Below are 21,919 nucleotides of genomic sequence, written 5' to 3' on the forward strand. Positions count from 1 at the left end.
TTCCCCGCACCCCCACAGCACACAGACTGCCTGTAATATACCCCCCCAGCACCCCCCCACAGCACACAGACTGCCTGTAATGTACCCCCACAGCACCCCCCCACAGCACACAGACTGCCTGTAATATACCCCCCAGCACCCCCCCACAGCACACAGACTGCCTGTAATGTACCCCCACAGCACCCCCCACAGCACACAGACTGCCTGTAATATACCCCCCCAGCACCCCCCCACAGCACACAGACTGCCTGTAATGTACCCCCACAGCACCCCCCCACAGCACACAGACTGCCTGTAATGTACCCCCCCCAGCACCCGCCCCACAGCACACAGACTGCCTGTAATGTACCCCCCCAGCACCCCCCCCACAGCACACAGACTGCCTGTAATATACCCCCCCAGCACCCCCCCACAGCACACAGACTGCCTGTAATGTACCCCCCCAGCACCCCCCCACAGCACCACAGACTGCCTGTAATATACCCCCCAGGCACCCCCCACAGCACACAGACTGCCTGTAATGTACCCCCCCAGCACCCCCCCACAGCACACAGACTGCCTGTAATATACCCCCCAGCACCCCCCACAGCACACAAACTGCCTGTAATGTACCCCCACAGCACCCCCCCACAGCACACAGACTGCCTGTAATGTACCCCCCAGCACCCCCCCACAGCACACAGACTGCCTGTAATGTACCCGCCCCAGCACCCCCCACAGCACACAGACTGCCTGTAATGTACCCCCCCAGCACCCCCCACAGCACCACAGACTGCCTGGTAATGTACCCCCCAGCATCCCCCCACAGCACACAGACTGCCTGTAATGTACCCCCCCAGCCAGCACCCCCACAGCACACAGACTGCCTGTAATATACCCCCCCAGCACCCCCCCCACAGCACACAGACTGCCTGTATGTACCCCCCCCAGCACCCCCCCACAGCACACAGACTGCCTTAATATACCCCCCCAGCACCCCCCCACAGCACACAGACTGCCTGTAATGTACCCCCCAGCACCCCCCCCACAGCACACAGACTGCCTGTAATATACCCCCCCAGCACCCCCCACAGCATACAGACTGCCTGTAATGTACCCCCCCAGCACCCCCCACAGCATACAGACTGCCTGTTAATGTACCCCCCCAGCACCCCCCACAGCACACAGACTGCCTGTAATATACCCCCCCAGCACCCCCCACAGCACACAGACTGCCTGTAATGTACCCCCCCAGCACCCCCCACAGCACACAGACTGCCTGTAATATACCCCCCAGCACCCCCCCACAGCACACAGACTGCCTGTAATGTACCCCCCCAGCACCCCCCCACAGCACACAGACTGCCTGTAATATACCCCCCCAGCACCCCCCCACAGCACACAAACTGCCTGTAATGTACCCCACAGCACCCCCCCACAGCACACAGGACTGCCTGTAATGTACCCCCCCAGCACCCCCCCACAGCACACAGACTGCCTGTAATGTACCCCCCCAGCACCCCCCCACAGCACACAGACTGCCTGTAATGTACCCCCCAAGCACCCCCCCACAGCACACAGACTGCCTGTAATGTACCCCCCAGCACCCCCCCACAGCACACAGACTGCCTGTAATATACCCCCCCAGCACCCCCCCCACAGCACACAGACTGCCTGTAATGTACCCCCCCCAAGCACCCCCCCACAGCACACAGACTGCCTGTAATATACCCCCCCAGCACCCCCCCACAGCACACAGACTGCCTGTAATGTACCCCCAGCACCCCCCCCACAGCACACAGACTGCCTGTAATATACCCCCCAGCACCCCCCCACAGCATACAGACTGCCTGTAATGTACCCCCCCAGCACCCCCCCACAGCATACAGACTGCCTGTAATGTACCCCCCCAGCACCCCCCCACAGCACACAGACTGCCTGTAATATACCCCCCAGCACCCCCCCACAGCACCCCCCCCCACAGCACACAGACTGCCTGTAATGTACCCCCCAGCACCCCCCCACAGCATACAGACTACCTGTAATGTACCCCCCAGCACCCCCCCACAGCATACAGACTGCCTGTAATGTACCCCCCCAGCACCCCCCCACAGCACACAGACTGCCTGTAATATACCCCCCCAGCACCCCCCCACAGCACACAGACTGCCTGTAATATACCCCCCAGCACCCCCCCACAGCACAGCACACAGACTGCCTGTAATATACCCCCCAGCACCCCCCACAGCACACAGACTGCCTGTTAATGTACCCCCCCAGCACCCCCCCCACAGCACACAGACTGCCTGTAATATACCCCCCAGCACCCCCCACAGCACACAGACTGCCTGTAATATACCCCCCCAGCACCCCCCCACAGCACAGCACACAGACTGCCTGTAATATACCCCCCAGCACCCCCCCACAGCACACAGACTGCCTGTAATATACCCCCCCAGCACCCCCCCACAGCACACAGACTGCCTGTAATGTACCCCCCCAGCACCCCCCCACAGCACAGCACACAGACTGCCTGCAATGTACCCCAGCACCCCCCCCACAGCACACAGACTGCCTGTAATATACCCCCAGCACCCCCCCACAGCACCCCCCCCCACAGCACAGCACACAGACTGCCTGTAATATACCCCCCAGCACCCCCCACAGCACACAGACTGCCTGTAATATACCCCCCCAGCACCCCCCCACAGCACAGCACACAGACTGCCTGCAATGTACCCCCCCCAGCACCCCCCCCCCCAGCACCCCCCCAGCACCCCCCCACAGCACCCCCCCCACAGCACAGCACACAGACTGCCTGTAATATACCCCCTGCCCCCCCCCACAGCACACAGACTGCCTGCAATGTACCCCCCCAGCACCCCCCCACAGCACAGCACACAGGACTGCCTGTAATATACCCCCTGCCCCCCCCCCCACAGCACACAGACTGCCTGCAATGTACCCCCCCAGCACCCCCCCACAGCACAGCACACAGACTGCCTGTAATATACCCCCTGCCCCCCCCCCCACAGCACACAGACTGCCTGTAATATACCCCCAGCACCCCCCACAGCACCCCCCCCACAGCACAGCACACAGACTGCCTGCAATATACCCCCCCAGCACCCCCCCACAGCACAGCACACAGGACTGCCTGCAATGTACCCCCTGCCCCCCCCCCACAGCACACAGACTGCCTGTAATATACCCCCAGCACCCCCCCACAGCACCCCCCCCACAGCACAGCACACAGACTGCCTGCAATATACCCCCCAGCACCCCCCACAGCACAGCACACAGACTGCCTGCAATGTACCCCCCCAGCACCCCCCCCGCACCCCACAAACTGCCTGTAACAGACACTGACGTGCAGAAATATTATTATTTGGGTTGACTTCCCCTTTAAAGTGAGTGTCATTAGTGAGGGCGGGGCCAGCACTTGCCTTGGGACCGCCTTATATCCGTCGTTCATCTTACTGCGCATGTCCGACACCTTGCTGTGTGCCCCCCGGGGGGGTGGGAGAGAAGAGAGCACAATATTATCCTCTTGGTACCAGTCCCTGTTGGTTCTGGGAGGGACGGGTCAGTACAAAGGCAATGGGTCCTGTTATTAGACATAAGGGCACCCATGGCGGCTGCTGATTGGCTGGAGGGGGACTTGGAGGAATTTTTTTTAATACTAAAATTGGAATTTTTCTTAAATTATGTCAGACAGTTCTGATTGGCCATTCAGCACTGGAGGGCGGAGCTTATGATGATACATATCCATTATCTCCACCCATATAGCAAACTGCTCAGGCTCCATTTCTGTTGGTCTGTGACATCACCAGGGGGTGGAGCATTAAGGGGAGGGGCCATACACAAGGCTGGGAGGCAAATGGAGCTCTGCTCCTTATAATGTAGTGGTGTTACGGGGGTCACAGGAACAACCATTTTGCCCCTGGGGCATTAAAGCGGGAGAGTCACCTTTAAGTTAACTATTAGTATATTACAGAATGGCCAATTCTGTGCAACTTTTCAATTGGTCTTCATTATTTATTTGTTATAGTTCTTGCATTATTTGCCTTCTTCTTCTAACTGGGGGTCACTGACCCCGGCAACAAACCCTATTGCTCTGTGAGGCTCCAGTTTTATTGTTATTGTTACTTTTTATTCCTTTCTTTTCTATTCAGCCCCTCCCTCTATTCATATACCAGTCTCTTATCCAAACTACTCCCTGGTTGCTAAGGTAACTTGGACCCTAGCGATCAAATCGCTGCTGAACTGAAAATGAAATAACTAAAATAAATAAATAAATAAATAATGAAGACCAATTGCAAATTGTCTCAGAATATCACTCTCTACCTCATACTAACAGTTACACCCCCCCCATTGTGACCTCAGCCCAGCAGTGACGTCACTATTATCAGTTCCTATAGGAAAAGGATAGGGGCAGGAATATTTACCCAGCAAGGCGCTTATTCTCCTCCTGGCGATCATCATCGTGGCTGTGCGGGTACAAAACATTGGGTGTGAGTGGGACATTTCTGGGGGGCATAGCCGGGGGCACATTGCCAAATCCTGTGCCTATTCCCTATGCTGAATGTGTCCCAATGACTGGTGCCCAATTATATCCCATCAAACCCTTTATCTGCACAAACCCCGCCCACTACCAAAGCAACCCCAGAGCTGCGACCAATACAGGAGATGCTGCGCCCCCATTGTGGCGTCACCTCATTGGCCCCAGTGCTGTCAGTCATGCATTTAAAGCGACGGCGCAGTCACACACATGCACAGGGCAAATCCATGAAGGAATACAGAGATAGGATGAAAGAGGAAAAAGTGCCCCCCTGGGTACAAATGTGCCATACAATAGTATCTTGGGGGTTAGAGTTGGCACCTGGGGGCATTGGGGGTTCCTTAAATACATGTGTCCCTTGGTTAGTGCCCCCGTCATTCATTCTCCTGCCCCCCCCCCCATCACTATGGGAACGACAGGGGCATTTCCTTAGGGAGCGGCAGTTTGGTTTCCCAGGCAACCAGTGATCCCTTGCACATGAGAGCGGTTCCCACGGCGGCGATGGATTCAGCGGAATGTTCTGCCGTCTCTCCCCTCCCTGCGCGGATACATTATTTATCTGAGTGAATAATTCAGGCGTTTACCTGCGGAACAGATCTAATATTTATCCTTCTGTCTGCCCCGCATGTCAGTATCCCTACACAGCGACCTGGAACTGCCCCCCCGGGGGCAAATATACACAGCAGGGGTTAAAGGTCACATATAAAAGACAGTAATGCTGCCCCCAATGGGAGGCAAATAGGGAAACTGCCCTGGGACAATTACACCTGCACCTGAAGGCATGGGGCACAGCAGGTACAGGGGGCAAGTTACTGACTGGGGGGCAAGTTACTGACTGGGGGGCAAAATGCAGTAGGACATGAGGGTTGCACTAGGGAAAAGATGGAGACACTAGGACAAAAGTATGGCAGAAGGGCAGAATGGAGACTGTGGGGCAAATAGACAGTAGGAAAAGATGGAGCCATTAGGACAAGCTGGAGACAGTAGGGCAAGATGGAGACAGTAGGGTAAGATGGAGACAGTAGGGCAAGATGGAGACAGTAGGGCAAGTTGGAGACAGTAGGGCAAGTTGGAGACAGTAGGGCAAGATGGAGACAGTAGGGCAAGATGGAGACAGTAGGACAAGATGGAGACAGTAGGGTAAGATGGGGACAGTAGGACAAGATGGAGACAGTAGGACAAGATGAAGACAGTAGGACAAGCTGGAGACAGTAGGGTAAGATGGTGAAAGTAGGACAAGATGGAGACAGTAGAGAATAATGGAGACAGTAGGGCAAGATGGAGACAGTAGGACAAGATGGAGACAGTAGGACAAGATGGGGACAGTAGGGCAAGATGGAGACTGTAGGGCAAGATGGAGACAGTAGGGCAAGATTGAGACAGTAGGGCAAGATGGAGACAGTAGGGCAAGATTGAGACAGTAGGGCAAGATGGAGACAGTAGGGCAAGATGGAGACAGTAGGGCAAGATGGAGACAGTAGGACAAGATGGAGACAGTAGGGCAAGATGGAGACAGTAGGACAAGATGGAGACAGTAGGACAAGATGGAGACAGTAGGACAAGATGGAGACAGTAGGGCAAGATGGAGACAGTAGGACAAGATGGAGACAGTAGGACAAGATGGGGACAGTAGGGTAAGATGGAGACAGTAGGACAAGATGGAGACAGTAGGGTAAGATGGAGACAGTAGGACACGATGGAGACTGCAGGGCATGAGAGTGTCAGTACTCAGGTTGTACTCACAGTACAGCTGGAGGGACACAGGTTGGATAAAACCAATAATACTAAGATCTCTGCCCTGAGCCCATTCAGCCAGTCTGTATCTGCAGCTCAGCTCTTTAGCTCCCCCTGCTGCCCCATCTAGGGAAATGCCACAAGATGGAGACAGTAGAGAATAATGGAGACAGTAGGGCAAGATGGAGACAGTAGGGCAAGATGGAGACAGTAGGGCAAGATGGAGACAGTAGGGCAAGATGGAGACAGTAGGGCAAGATGGAGACAGTAGGGCAAGATGGGGACAGTAGGGCAAGATGGAGATGGTAGGACAAGATGGAGACAGTAGGACAAGATGGGGACAGTAGGGCAAGATGGAGACAGTAGGGCAAGATGGAGACAGTAGGGCAAGATGGAGACAGTAGGACAAGATGGGGACAGTAGGGCAAGATGGAGACAGTAGGGCAAGATGGAGACAGTAGGGCAAGATGGAGACAGTAGGACAAGATGGGGACAGTAGGGCAAGATGGAGACAGTAGGGCAAGATGGAGACAGTAGGGCAAGATGGAGACAGTAGGGCAAGATGGAGACAGTAGGGCAAGATGGAGACAGTAGGACAAGATGGAGACAGTAGGGTAAGATGGGGACAGTAGGGCAAGATGGAGACAGTAGGGCAAGATGGAGACAGTAGGGCAAGATGGAGACAGTAGAGAATAATGGAGACAGTAGGGCAAGATGGAGACAGTAGGGCAAGATGGAGACAGTAGGACAAGATGGGGACAGTAGGGCAAGATGGAGACAGTAGGGCAAGATGGAGACAGTAGGGTAAGATGGAGACAGTAGGACACGATGGAGACTGCAGGGCATGAGAGTGTCAGTACTCAGGTTGTACTCACAGTACAGCTGGAGGGACACAGGTTGGATAAAACCAATAATACTAAGATCTCTGCCCTGAGCCCATTCAGCCAGTCTGTATCTGCAGCTCAGCTCTTTAGCTCCCCCTGCTGCCCCATCTAGGGAAATGTCACAAGATGGAGACAGTAGAGAATAATGGAGACAGTAGGGCAAGATGGAGACAGTAGGACAAGATGGAGACAGTAGGACAAGATGGGGACAGTAGGGCAAGATGGAGACAGTAGGGCAAGATGGAGACAGTAGGGCAAGATGGAGACAGTAGGACAAGATGGAGACAGTAGGGTAAGATGGGGACAGTAGGGCAAGATGGAGACAGTAGGGCAAGATGGAGACAGTAGGGCAAGATGGAGACAGTAGGGTAAGATGGGGACAGTAGGGTAAGATGGAGACAGTAGGGCAAGATGGGGACAGTAGGGCAAGATGGAGACAGTAGGACAAGATGGAGACAGTAGGAGAAGATGGAGACAGTAGGACAAGATGGGGACAGTAGGGCAAGATGGAGACAGTAGGACAAGATGGGGACAGTAGGGCAAGATGGAGACAGTAGGGCAAGATGGAGACAGTAGGGCAAGATGGAGACAGTAGGGCAAGATGGAGACAGTAGGGCAAGATGGAGACAGTAGGACAAGATGGAGACAGTAGGGTAAGATGGAGACAGTAGGGCAAGATGGGGACAGTAGGGCAAGATGGTGAAAGTAGGACAAGATGGAGACAGTAGAGAATAATGGAGACAGTAGGGCAAGATGGAGACAGTAGGACAAGATGGAGACAGTAGGACAAGATGGGGACAATAGGGCAAGATGGAGACAGTAGGGCAAGATGGAGACAGTAGGGCAAGATGGAGACAGTAGGGCAAGATGGAGACAGTAGGGCAAGATGGAGACAGTAGGGCAAGATGGAGACAATAGGGCAAGATGGAGACAGTAGGGCAAGATGGAGACAGTAGGACAAGATGGAGACAGTAGGGTAAGATGGAGACAGTAGGACACGATGGAGACTGCAGGGCATGAGAGTGTCAGTACTCAGGTTGTACTCACAGTACAGCCGGAGGGACACAGGTTGGATAAAACCAATAATACTAAGATCTCTGCCCTGAGCCCATTCAGCCAGTCTGTATCTGCAGCTCAGCTCTTTAGCTCCCCCTGCTGCCCTATCTAGGGAAATGCCACATGAATGATATATCTTTTTGCTCTTTGCCCAGTTGTTCCATCTTGCAGGTCACATGAAGAAAACATGGGGAAAGGGGGCATAATTGGCAGGGAAAGGGGGCATAATTGGAAAGGGGGCATAACTCTCAGGGAAAGGGGGCATAATTGGCAGGGAAAGGGGGCATAATTGGCAGGGAAAGGGGGCATAATTGGAAAGGGGGCATAACTCTCAGGGAAAGGGGGCATAATTGGCAGGGAAAGGGGGTATAACTAATAAGTATAAATACCCCACCTTTCTCCTGACACTTCAGGACCAGTTCTAATGCAGTGCTGACATTATTTGGGGTAAAATGTCCCACTGATGGTACTGAGGCCTGTGAGGGGGAGAGGGGGGTAAGTGTAGGAGAGCAGAGCAGACAGAGGGGGCGCCACAGCACACCATGCACATCACCCCTGTGCAGCACTGCTACCTGGAGAGCAGCGAACACTGGCTGTTATTATCCCCCTCGCCCACATCTTCTTCGCTGTTATAGTAATCCCCCTCTTCTTCATTCCTAGGGGCAGCAACACAGAGAAAGGCATGAGCGCCCCCTTCAGGAGTGTGGGGCTCAAACAGTTACCCCCTGGTTCCAAGAGCCCCCCTTGAGGAATGTAGGACCCCCAGTTATAGCAACGACTCCCGTTCTGTATTGCTGGGCACATTGGGAAGGCAAGAGCCCCCCTTGAGGAACGTAGGACCCCCAGTTATAGCAATGACTCCCGTTCTGTATTGCTGGGCACATTGGGAAGGCAAGAGCCCCCCTTGAGGAATGTAGGACCCCTAGTTATAGCAATGACTCCTGTTCTGTATTGCTGGGCACATTGGGAAGGCAAGAGCCCCCCTTGAGGAATGTAGGACCCCTAGTTATAGCAATGACTCCTGTTCTGTATTGCTGGGCACATTGGGAAGGCAAGAGCCCCCCTTGAGGAATGTAGGACCCCTAGTTATAGCAATGACTCCTGTTCTGTATTGCTGGGCACATTGGGAAGGCAAGAGCCCCCCTTGAGGAATGTAGGACCCCCAGTTATAGCAACGACTCCCGTTCTGTATTGCTGGGCACATTGGGAAGGCAAGAGCCCCCCTTGAGGAATGTAGGACCCCCAGTTATAGCAACGACTCCTGTTCTGTATTGCTGGGCACATTGGGAAGGCAAGAGCCCCCCTTGAGGAATGTAGGACCCCCAGTTATAGCAACGACTCCCGTTCTGTATTGCTGGGCACATTGGGAAGGCAAGAGCCCCCCTTGAGGAATGTAGGACCCCCAGTTATAGCAACGACTCCTGTTCTGTATTGCTGGGCACTTTGGGAAGGCAAGAGCCCCCCTTGAGGAATGTAGGACCCCCAGTTATAGCAATGACTCCTGTTCTGTATTGCTGGGCACATTGGGAAGACAAGAGCCCCCCTTGAGGAATGTAGGACCCCCAGTTATAGCAATGACTCCTGTTCTGTATTGCTGGGCACATTGGGAAGGCAAGAGCCCCCCTTGAGGAATGTAGGACCCCCAGTTATAGCAACGACTCCCGTTCTGTATTGCTGGGCACATTGGGAAGGCAAGAGCCCCCCTTGAGGAATGTAGGACCCCCAGTTATAGCAATGACTCCTGTTCTGTATTGCTGGGCACATTGGGAAGGCAAGAGCCCCCCTTGAGGAATGTAGGACCCCCAGTTATAGCAACGACTCCCGTTCTGTATTGCTGGGCACATTGGGAAGGCAAGAGCCCCCCTTGAGGAATGTAGGACCCCCAGTTATAGCAACGACTCCTGTTCTGTATTGCTGGGCACTTTGGGAAGGCAAGAGCCCCCCTTGAGGAATGTAGGACCCCCAGTTATAGCAATGACTCCTGTTCTGTATTGCTGGGCACATTGGGAAGACAAGAGCCCCCCTTGAGGAATGTAGGACCCCCAGTTATAGCAATGACTCCTGTTCTGTATTGCTGGGCACACTGGGGAGACAAGAGCCCCCCTTGAGGAACGTAGGACCCCCAGTTATAGCAATAACTCCCGTTCTGTATTGCTGGGCACATTGGGAAGACAAGAGCCCCCCTTGAGGAATGTAGGACCCCCAGTTATAGCAATGACTCCTGTTCTGTATTGCTGGGCACATTGGGAAGGCAAGAGCCCCCCTTGAGGAACGTAGGACCCCCAGTTATAGCAATGACTCCCGTTCTGTATTGCTGGGCACATTGGGAAGGCAAGAGCCCCCCTTGAGGAATGTAGGACCCCCAGTTATAGCAACGACTCCTGTTCTGTATTGCTGGGCACATTGGGAAGGCAAGAGCCCCCCTTGAGGAATGTAGGACCCCCAGTTATAGCAATGACTCCTGTTCTGTATTGCTGGGCACTTTGGGAAGGCAAGAGCCCCCCTTGAGGAATGTAGGACCCCCAGTTATAGCAATGACTCCTGTTCTGTATTGCTGGGCACTTTGGGAAGGCAAGAGCCCCCCTTGAGGAATGTAGGACCCCCAGTTATAGCAATGACTCCTGTTCTGTATTGCTGGGCACACTGGGGAGACAAGAGCCCCCCTTGAGGAACGTAGGACCCCCAGTTATAGCAACGACTCCTGTTCTGTATTGCTGGGCACATTGGGAAGGCAAGAGCCCCCCTTGAGGAATGTAGGACCCCCAGTTATAGCAACGACTCCTGTTCTGTATTGCTGGGCACTTTGGGAAGGCAAGAGCCCCCCTTGAGGAACGTAGGACCCCCAGTTATAGCAACGACTCCTGTTCTGTATTGCTGGGCACTTTGGGAAGGCAAGAGCCCCCCTTGAGGAATGTAGGACCCCCAGTTATAGCAATGACTCCTGTTCTGTATTGCTGGGCACATTGGGAAGGCAAGAGCCCCCCTTGAGGAACGTAGGACCCCCAGTTATAGCAATGACTCCCGTTCTGTATTGCTGGGCACATTGGGAAGGCAAGAGCCCCCCTTGAGGAATGTAGGACCCCCAGTTATAGCAATGACTCCTGTTCTGTATTGCTGGGCACATTGGGAAGGCAAGAGCCCCCCTTGAGGAACGTAGGACCCCCAGTTATAGCAACGACTCCTGTTCTGTATTGCTGGGCACATTGGGAAGGCAAGAGCCCCCCTTGAGGAACGTAGGACCCCCAGTTATAGCAACGACTCCTGTTCTGTATTGCTGGGCACATTGGTAAGGCAAGAGCCCCCCTTGAGGAATGTAGGACCCCCAGTTATAGCAACGACTCCTGTTCTGTATTGCTGGGCACATTGGTAAGGCAAGAGCCCCCCTTGAGGAATGTAGGACCCCCAGTTATAGCAACGACTCCTGTTCTGTATTGCTGGGCACATTGGTAAGGCAAGAGCCCCCCTTGAGGAATGTAGGACCCCCAGTTATAGCAACGACTCCTGTTCTGTATTGCTGGGCACATTGGGAAGGCAAGAGCCCCCCTTGAGGAACGTAGGACCCCCAGTTATAGCAACGACTCCTGTTCTGTATTGCTGGGCACGAGAGCTTCACATAAGGGAAGATACTGCCCCCTGCAGGCCATGTGTTGGTACAGAACCAAGAAACAGAGGGCGATATAGAAAGCACCTATCTCATTCTCACATCTTTGTCGAAAAGAACAAAAAAGTCAAAGTTTCCCTTTAATTTGAGCAAAGATTTATATTCCTGGCAGCGAGCAGAACATTAAGGTTCTGGCCCAGAGATCCGTATGGAAAGTGCTGCCTGTAATTAACTCTCAGCATTGGTCAGTTCTCTTAACGAGCGGCACTCAGGGCTCATTAGCTTCCCAGCTGTATATTGTGTATATACTGGTCTGTACTGTGTGTATACTGGTCTGTACTGTGTGTATACTGGTCTGTACTGTGTGTATATACTGGTCTGTACTGTGTGTATTCTGGTCTGTACTGTGTATATACTGGTCTGTACTGTGTATATACTGGTCTGTACTGTGTGTATACTGGTCTGTACTGTGTATATACTGGTCTGTACTGTGTATATACTGGTCTGTACTGTGTATATACTGGTCTGTACTGTGTATATACTGGTCTGTGCTGTGTATATACTGGTCTGTACTCTGTGTATACTGGTCTGTACTCTGTGTATACGGGTCTGTACTGTGTGTATACTGGTCTGTACTGTGTGTATACTGGTCTGTACTGTGTGTATACTGGTCTGTACTGTGTATATACTGGTCTGTACTGTGTATATACTGGTCTGTACTGTGTATATACTGGTCTGTACTGTGTATATACTGGTCTGTGCTGTGTATATACTGGTCTGTGCTGTGTATATACTGGTCTGTACTCTGTGTATACTGGTCTGTACTCTGTGTATACGGGTCTGTACTGTGTGTATACTGGTCTGTACTGTGTATATACTGGTCTGTACTCTGTGTATACGGGTCTGTACTGTGTGTATACTGGTCTGTACTGTGTGTATACTGGTCTGTACTGTGTGTATACGGGTCTGTACTGTGTGTATACTGGTCTGTACTGTGTGTATACTGGTCTGTACTGTGTGTATACTGGTCTGTACTGTGTGTATACTGGTCTGTACTGTGTGTATACTGGTCTGTACTGTGTATATTCTGGTCTGTACTGTGTGTATACTGGTCTGTACTGTGTGTATACTGGTCTGTACTGTGTGTATACGGGTCTGTACTGTGTGTATATACTGGTCTGTACTGTGTGTATTCTGGTCTGTACTGTGTGTATACTGGTCTGTACTGTGTGTATACTGGTCTGTACTGTGTGTATTCTGGTCTGTACTGTGTGTATACTGGTCTGTACTGTGTATATACTGGTCTGTACTGTGTATATACTGGTCTGTACTGTGTGTATTCTGGTCTGTACTGTGTATATACTGGTCTGTACTGTGTATATACTGGTCTGTACTGTGTATATACTGGTCTGTACTGTGTGTATACTGGTCTGTACTGTGTGTATACTGGTCTGTACTGTGTGTATTCTGGTCTGTACTGTGTGTATTCTGGTCTGTACTGTGTATATACTGGTCTGTACTCTGTGTATTCTGGTCTGTACTGTGTGTATACTGGTCTGTACCCTGTGTATTCTGGTCTGTACTGTGTGTATACGGGTCTGTACTGTGTGTATACGGGTCTGTACTGTGTGTATACGGGTCTGTACTGTGTATATACTGGTCTGTACTGTGTGTATTCTGGTCTGTACTGTGTGTATACTGGTCTGTACTGTGTATATACTGGTCTGTACTGTGTATATACTGGTCTGTACTGTGTGTATACTGGTCTGTACTGTGTGTATTCTGGTCTGTACTGTGTGTATACTGGTCTGTACTGTGTATATACTGGTCTGTACTGTGTATATACTGGTCTGTACTGTGTGTATTCTGGTCTGTACTGTGTATATACTGGTCTGTACTGTGTATATACTGGTCTGTACTGTGTATATACTGGTCTGTACTGTGTATATACTGGTCTGTACTGTGTATATACTGGTCTGTACTCTGTGTATTCTGGTCTGTACTGTGTGTATACACAGACAGGCAGCCCCCCAGCCCCTCTGGGAGTTCCTCGCACAGACAGGCAGCCCCCCAGCCCCTCTGGGAGTTCCTCACACAGACAGGCAGCCCCCCCAGCCCCTCTGGGAGTTCCTCACACAGACAGGCAGCCCCCCCAGCCCCTCTGGGAGTTCCTCACACAGACAGGCAGCCCCCCCAGCCCCTCTGGGAGTTCCTCACACACACAGGCAGCCCCCCAGCCCCTCTGGGAGTTCCTCACACAGACAGGCAGCCCCCCCCAGCCCCTCTGGGAGTTCCTCACACAGACAGGCAGCACCCCCGGCCCCTCTGGGAGTTCCTCACACAGACAGGCAGCCCCCCAGCCCCTCTGGGAGTTCCTCACACAGACAGGCAGCCCCCCCCAGCCCCTCTGGGAGTTCCTCACACAGACAGGCAGCCCCCCAGCCCCTCTGGGAGTTCCTCACACAGACAGGCAGCCCCCCCCCCAGCCCCTCTGGGAGTTCCTCACACAGACAGGCAGCCCCCCCAGCCCCTCTGGGAGTTCCTCACACAGACAGGCAGCCCCCCAGCCCCTCTGGGAGTTCCTCACACAGACAGGCAGCCCCCCGGCCCCTCTGGGAGTTCCTCACACAGACAGGCAGCCCCCCCCCAGCCCCTCTGGGAGTTCCTCACACAGACAGGCAGCCCCCCAGCCCCTCTGGGAGTTCCTCACACAGACAGGCAGCCCCCTAGCCCCTCTGGGAGTTCCTCACACAGACAGGCAGCCCCCCCAGCCCCTCTGGGAGTTCCTCACACAGACAGGCAGCGCCCCCAGCCCCTCTGGGAGTTCCTCACACAGACAGGCAGCCCCCCAGCCCCTCTGGGAGTTCCTCTCACAGACAGACAGCCCCCCAGCCCCTCTGGGAGTTCCTCACACAGACAGACAGCCCCCCAGCCCCTCTGGGAGTTCCTCACACAGACAGGCAGCCCCCCCAGCCCCTCTGGGAGTTCCTCACACAGACAGGCAGCCCCCCCAGCCCCTCTGGGAGTTCCTCACACAGACAGGCAGCACCCCCAGCCCCTCTGGGAGTTCCTCACACAGACAGGCAGCCCCCCAGCCCCTCTGGGAGTTCCTCACACAGACAGGCAGCCCCCCAGCCCCTCTGGGAGTTCCTCACACAGACAGGCAGCCCCCCAGCCCCTCTGGGAGTTCCTCACACAGACAGGCAGCCCCCCCCCCAGCCCCTCTGGGAGTTCCTCACACAGACAGGCAGCCCCCCAGCCCCTCTGGGAGTTCCTCACACAGACAGGCAGCCCCCCCCCCAGCCCCTCTGGGAGTTCCTCACACAGACAGGCAGCCCCCCAGCCCCTCTGGGAGTTCCTCACACAGACAGGCAGCCCCCCGGCCCCTCTGGGAGTTCCTCACACAGACAGGCAGCCCCCCCCCAGCCCCTCTGGGAGTTCCTCACACAGACAGGCAGCCCCCCAGCCCCTCTGGGAGTTCCTCACACAGACAGGCAGCCCCCCCAGCCCCTCTGGGAGTTCCTCACACAGACAGGCAGCCCCCCCAGCCCCTCTGGGAGTTCCTCACACAGACAGGCAGCACCCCCAGCCCCTCTGGGAGTTCCTCACACAGACAGGCAGCCCCCCAGCCCCTCTGGGAGTTCCTCACACAGACAGGCAGCCCCCCAGCCCCTCTGGGAGTTCCTCACACAGACAGGCAGCCCCCCCAGCCCCTCTGGGAGTTCCTCACACAGACAGGCAGCCCCCCAGCCCCTCTGGGAGTTCCTCACACAGACAGGCAGCCCCCCAGCCCCTCTGGGAGTTCCTCACACAGACAGGCAGCCCCCCAGCCCCTCTGGGAGTTCCTCACACAGACAGGCAGCCCCCCAGCCCCTCTGGGAGTTCCTCACACAGACAGGCAGCCCCCCCCCAGCCCCTCTGGGAGTTCCTCACACAGACAGGCAGCCCCCCAGCCCCTCTGGGAGTTCCTCACACAGACAGGCAGCCCCCCCAGCCCTCTGGGAGTTCCTCACACAGACAGGCAGCCCCCCAGCCCCTCTGGGAGTTCCTCACACAGACAGCCCCCCCCAGCCCCTCTGGGAGTTCCTCACACAGACAGGCAGCCCCCCAGCCCCTCTGGGAGTTCCTCACACAGACAGGCAGCCCCCCAGCCCCTCTGGGAGTTCCTCACACAGACAGGCAGCCCCCCAGCCCCTCTGGGAGTTCCTCACACAGACAGGCAGCCCCCCAGCCCCTCTGGGAGTTCCTCACACAGACAGGCAGCCCCCCAGCCCCTCTGGGAGTTCCTCACACAGACAGGCAGCCCCCCCCCAGCCCCTCTGGGAGTTCCTCACACAGACAGGCAGCCCCCCAGCCCCTCTGGGAGTTCCTCACACAGACAGGCAGCCCCCCAGCCCCTCTGGGAGTTCCTCACACAGACAGGCAGCCTTCCAGCCCCTCTGGGAGTTCCTCACACAGACAGGCAGCCCTCCAGCCCCTCTGGGAGTTCCTCACACAGACAGCCCCCCCCAACCCCTCTGGGAGTTCCTCACACAGACAGGCAGCCCCCCAGCCCCTCTGGGAGTTCCTCACACAGACAGGCAGCCCCCCCCCAGCCCCTCTGGGAGTTCCTCACACAGACAGGCAGCCCCCCAGCCACCCTGTATCTCACTGTATCAGGGGTGCCGTCGGGTCAGTAGGTGCCGCTCAGTTACTCCGTTACATTCATTGATCCGACCCGGGCGAGTAGCGCTCTTTTATTTATCTCTTCCGACAGCCAAAATAGCAAATCAATGCTCCCGACACTCAGCACCATTTGTATTTCTCTGGATAAACGGCTCAAAAATCACAATTTTATTGAAGTCAAGAGATGTCCAATCAATAACCTCCCTCCCCCGCAGCCTCGTTAGCTCTCCCTCTCCCAGAAACCCAAATTCTACATTCATGGACCTGGAGGAGAAGTGACTTCAGCTGCATTTATTCAGGAGTCAGAACCAGCAGTGCAGAGAATATAAACAGGTCAGGTAGCTTTTTAGGCCGCATTCTGTTTTGGGAATTAACAAAGAGATACCATAAAACTATGGCACATAGGGATTCCCCTGTACTAAGCACAATTCAGCAGGAACAGCCCCCTAAGTTTGCCCATAGCCTGTACAGAGAGATACCATCAAACTATGGCACATAGGGATTCCCCTGTACTAAGCACAATTCAGCAGGAACAGCCCCCTAAGTTTGCTCATAGCCTGTACAGAGAGATACCATAAAACTATGGCACATAGGGATTCCCCTGTACTAAGCACAATTCAGCAGGAACAGCCCCCTAAGTTTGCTCATAGCCTGTACAGAGAGATACCATAAAACTATGGCACATAGGGATTCCCCTGTACTAAGCACAATTCAGCAGGAACAGCCCCCTAAGTTTGCCCATAGCCTGTACAGAGAGATACCATCAAACTATGGCACATAGGGATTCCCCTGTACTAAGCACAATTCAGCAGGAACAGCCCCCTAAGTTTGCTCATAGCCTGTACAGAGAGATACCATAAAACTATGGCACATAGGGATTCCCCTGTACTAAGCACAATTCAGCAGGAACAGCCCCCTAAGTTTGCTCATAGCCTGTACAGAGAGATACCATAAAACTATGGCACATAGGGATTCCCCTGTACTAAGCACAATTCAGCAGGAACAGCCCCCTAAGTTTGCCCATAGCCTGCACAGAGAGATACCATCAAACTATGGCACATAGGGATTCCCCTGTACTAAGCACAATTCAGCAGGAACAGCCCCCTAAGTTTGCCCATAGCCTGTACAGAGAGATACCATAAAACTATGGCACATAGGGATTCCCCTGTACTAAGCACAATTCAGCAGGAACAGCCCCCTAAGTTTGCCCATAGCCTGTACAGAGAGATACCATAAAACTATGGCACATAGGGATTCCCCTGTACTAAGCACAATTCAGCAGGAACAGCCCCCAAAGTTTGCCCATAGCCTGTACAGAGAGATACCATAAAACTATGGCACATAGGGATTCCCCTGTACTAAGCACAATTCAGCAGGAACAGCCCCCTAAGTTTGCCCATAGCCTGTACAGAGAGATACCATAAAACTATGGCACATAGGGATTCCCCTGTACTAAGCACAATTCAGCAGGAACAGCCCCCTAAGTTTGCTCATAGGTTGCTCTGTTTGTTTGTTGGATTTGGTATCCAGAGAGGGAAACACTGTGTAACAGACACATTATTTCATATTTGCTGTTATACTGGGATCTCAAGCAGGAACACCATGGAACTGAATGGAATGTTCTAGAAAGCACCAACTTACCTTTTAAAGGCTCTCTCCCCTGAGTGCAAGCTCTGTGATCTCCCGGGGGACACGGCTGAATTGTGGCTCTGGCCGGAGAGCAGACTTTCCGTCTCAAAGTGGAAATTCCCAACTGCCTCGCTCTGCAGGTTGGTACCGTCCATAAATTCTCCATCGTTCCAGGCACCGACGGAACCGTCCATGGTCTGGTACCGGAGCTCAATGCTGACGCTCGTCTGGCAAAGAAATACAAATATAATTATCAAATGATAATAACTGGGAGTTACTGGGCCCCTAAGCAAAATGTTTGGGGCCCTTTAGTCCCTGGGGAGGAGATCTGCCTAATGGTATATACTAATATTGTGCAGCAGTAAGGGCCCCAACGGGGGGGCATATGTGCACCCCTCCAAACATTCACTATATTTGTGCCCAAAATACAGGCCCTTTGCTTGGAAACTGCATTATTAGGGCAGATCTTCGTCTAGTGCCCCCTAGAGGGCAAGTTATGAGTTGGAAAGTGAGGGTTTGGGAAGCAGAGGGACCACTGGGAATTGTCCTGTTACTATGGTGGGCTACTCTGACCCTGGCAGTTCAGTCTTAACCAACAGTTCCTTCTGGTTGCTAGGGTAAGTGACGCCAGCAACCACAAAGGACATTGTTAGGAAAGTGCTCATCCCCTGTGCTGGAATTCCCATAGACTTGCACTGAGAGCAATGACAAAAACTTTTTTGGACCTTATTCCTTTTTATACCCCCCCCCCCCCACACCCACTGCCATGATGTGATCTCCAACGCTCATGTACCATCGTGTCTAATTCCAATTAAAGTGAGGGGAGGAAACGAGATCCATAAAGCCCAATAACCGCCACAAAATGTCATATTTCATGTTCTCTCCCCGTTCCCTCATTATTTTCCGGCAGACGCGTTCAGCCCCCGGCGGCACTAATGGGATTTCCATAAGGACAGAATTCTTTTAATGAAGCACAATATTAGCATTTAAATACAATGTAATTGGTGCAATGTGTCAGAGCCGACGGGGTGTCGTTTATTCTGAGCTCCCGGTCGGATCACAGTGGGGTGTATAGAGGGACCCCAGACTCACGGAGTTGTGATTTAATGCAAAAAACTTCAAAAAATCAAATGTTTCATCCAGTATCTGTTACTGAGTTCTGGCCCATATACCGAATGCCTGTACATACTGGATACGTAAAGAGCTGTTACTATGGAAACAATAAGGGAGCTGAACATCAGCCTGCGGGGGGGTCTCGTCTCTCTGGGGCGGTCCGGCTGCTTCTCTTTAAAGAGGAGGTTCACCTTTACATTAAATTTCAGTATATTATAGAATATCCTATTCCTAGCGACTTTGCAATTGGTCTTCATTATTTATTTTTTTGTCGTTTTCATTTTTCCAGCTTTCAAATGGGGGTCACTGACCCCGGCAGCCAAACCCTATTGCTCTGTGAGGCTCCAGTTTTATTGTTAGTGTTACTTTTTATTCCTTATCTTTCTATTCAGCCCCTCCCCTATTCATATATCAGCCTCTCTTTCAAACAGCTCCCTGGTTGCTAAGGTAATTTGAGCCCTAGCAACAGTATATCTGCCCCCGGCAGCCAAACCCTATTGCTCTGTGAGGCTCCAGTTTTATTGTTATTGTTACTTTTTATTCCTTATCTTTCTATTCAGCCCCTCCCCTATTCATATTCCTGTCTCTCATTCAACCAACTGGCTGGTTGTTAAGATATAGACGACCCTAGCAACCAGATAGCTGCTGAAACGCCAAACTGGAGAGCTGCTGAACAAAAAAACGAAATAACTGAGCCGGTTCTGAAACCCTGAGGCTGAAGAAACAGAAACTGACCCCCCCCCCCCCCCCCGACTGGGGCAGCAGGAAATGCATGGGGATGTGCAAATAAAGGGGAAGCAAAATGGGAAAGGTGCTAGGGAATCCCAACATTTCAATAATGGAAAGAGGGACATTGGCCACGCCCCCTAAATACCACTCCCATTTTACTAAATTTGGAAGGTTATTTAAGTTTGAACACATTTCTGGGGGTTTTGGGGTCGTTTTATGTGTTATTACAGTTTTACTAATGAAGGTTAAGTTGCCCTTTAAGCTGTGAGTCTCAGTTCCCCCAAGAGACCTGTTTAGCTTATTAGTTACACTTGTATCTCAGTGCAGGTGTGGCTTGTTAAAGTTCTGGGCTCTCTGCCAAAAGCCCACTTATTTAATTAAGTTTGGGAAACATTGTATCTAAGTGCAGGTGTAGATTGTTAAGATTTCTGGGCTTTCTGCCAAAAGCTACTTTTTTTTAATTACGCTTGAGAAACATTGTATCTAAGTGCAGTTGTAACTTGTTAAGATTTCTGGGCTTTCTGCCAAAAAAAACTATTTTTTTAATTACATTTGAAAAACATTGTATCTAAGTGCAGGCGTAGCTTGTTAAGATTTCTGGGCTGTCTGCCAAAAGCTACTTATTTAATTAAGTTTGAGAAACATTGTATCTAAGTGCAGGTGTAGCTTGTTAAGATTTCTGGGCTGCCTGCCAAAAGCTACTTTTTTAATTAAGTTTGAGAAGTAATTGTTTCTAAGTGCAGGTGTAGCTTGTTAAGATTTCTGGGCTGTCTGCCGAAAGCTACCTATTTAATTAAGTTTGAGAAACATTGTATCTTTTTCAGTGTTCAGTGCAGGAGATCAAAGGGTAATGTGGGACTTTTCAGTCTGAGCTGTTAAAAGAGGGGCTGTTCTATGAAATTGGGGCAGTTGGGAGGTATGAGTTCCAGAACAGATAACTGGGAAGGGCAGAGGAGGAGAGAAATGATTGGCTGGAGAATAAGCCCCATTATCCCAGGTGGCACATAATGGGCGGGGCGGTACCTACCCGGATTGCCGAGTTATTGTCATCGATGAGTGTGTCTGTCACTTCCAGCTGGGCCTCCTCCACCACCTGCTGCAGAACCATCCGGAACGTCCCGATCAGCCTGGCACCGAAACGAAGGAACACACAGTAAGCACCGGTTCTGGTTCTAAGTGGTTCTCCTGGCACCACCCGTGGATCACTGGGCCGAGGGCTGGAGGGAATTCTGAATTTGCCCAGACTGGGGCAGTTATTTTCTTATTGGCTCAACCAATTCAGCTATGACGGCCACGTTGAAGCTCAGACTGTTACCCCAGATACAGTCATATCTACTGGTTCCAGAACAGGACCAGAAGTACCAGAACCAGTAGTAGCAGTATCAGAACCAGTAGTAGCAGTATCAGAACCAGTAGTACCAGTATCAGAACCAGTAGTACCAGTATCAGAACCAGTAGTACCAGTATCAGAACCAGTAGTATCAGTACCAGAACCAGTAGTATCAGTACCAGAACCAGTAGTATCAGTACCAGAACCAGTAGTATCAGTACCAGAACCAGTAGTATCAGTACCAGAACCAGTAGTATCAGTACCAGAACCAGTAGTACCAGTATCAGAACCAGTAGTACCAGTACCAGAACCAGTAGTATCAGTACCAGAACCAGTTCCCCTTTTGAGGATGCTCCCTGAGTCCCTACCAGCAGTCTGTAACCCTTTCAGGCTGGGAGTAAAGGCTTCAGAGAGATGAGTGCAGCCAATAAAACATCCCCTTGGAGAGAACAAGCAAGGGGGGTGCAACGAGTTACGACAAGGGGGGGGGGGAAGAATGTAAAATCTACATTTTAGAAAAAAATTAACCGTTAAAAAAAAAAAAATATATATATTATTAGATATTGTGTAGTACTTGAATATAACAAGTGAGTGTGAAGTTGAACTTCCCCTTTAATTTGCTGTTCTGTGGGAGGAAG

At 52.6% G+C, this 21,919-nt stretch overlaps 1 protein-coding gene across 1 annotated transcript in view; it reads right to left on the bottom strand.

Moving 5' to 3' along the window:
• Positions 1-21,919, bottom strand: part of LOC116411043 (otoferlin-like) — a 98,507-nt gene that overhangs the window by 30,407 nt on the left and 46,181 nt on the right. Inside the window, exons 4-5 of the mRNA XM_031902816.1 lie at positions 20,979-21,078; positions 18,122-18,336 (exon numbers count right to left, since the gene is read on the bottom strand). Of these exons, the coding sequence (XP_031758676.1) occupies positions 18,122-18,336; positions 20,979-21,078 (315 nt within the window). The remainder of the gene's footprint in view (positions 1-18,121; positions 18,337-20,978; positions 21,079-21,919) is intronic.

This window comes from Xenopus tropicalis, chromosome 5 (genome assembly GCF_000004195.4).
Source record: "Xenopus tropicalis strain Nigerian chromosome 5, UCB_Xtro_10.0, whole genome shotgun sequence".
Taxonomy (NCBI): domain Eukaryota; kingdom Metazoa; phylum Chordata; class Amphibia; order Anura; family Pipidae; genus Xenopus; species Xenopus tropicalis.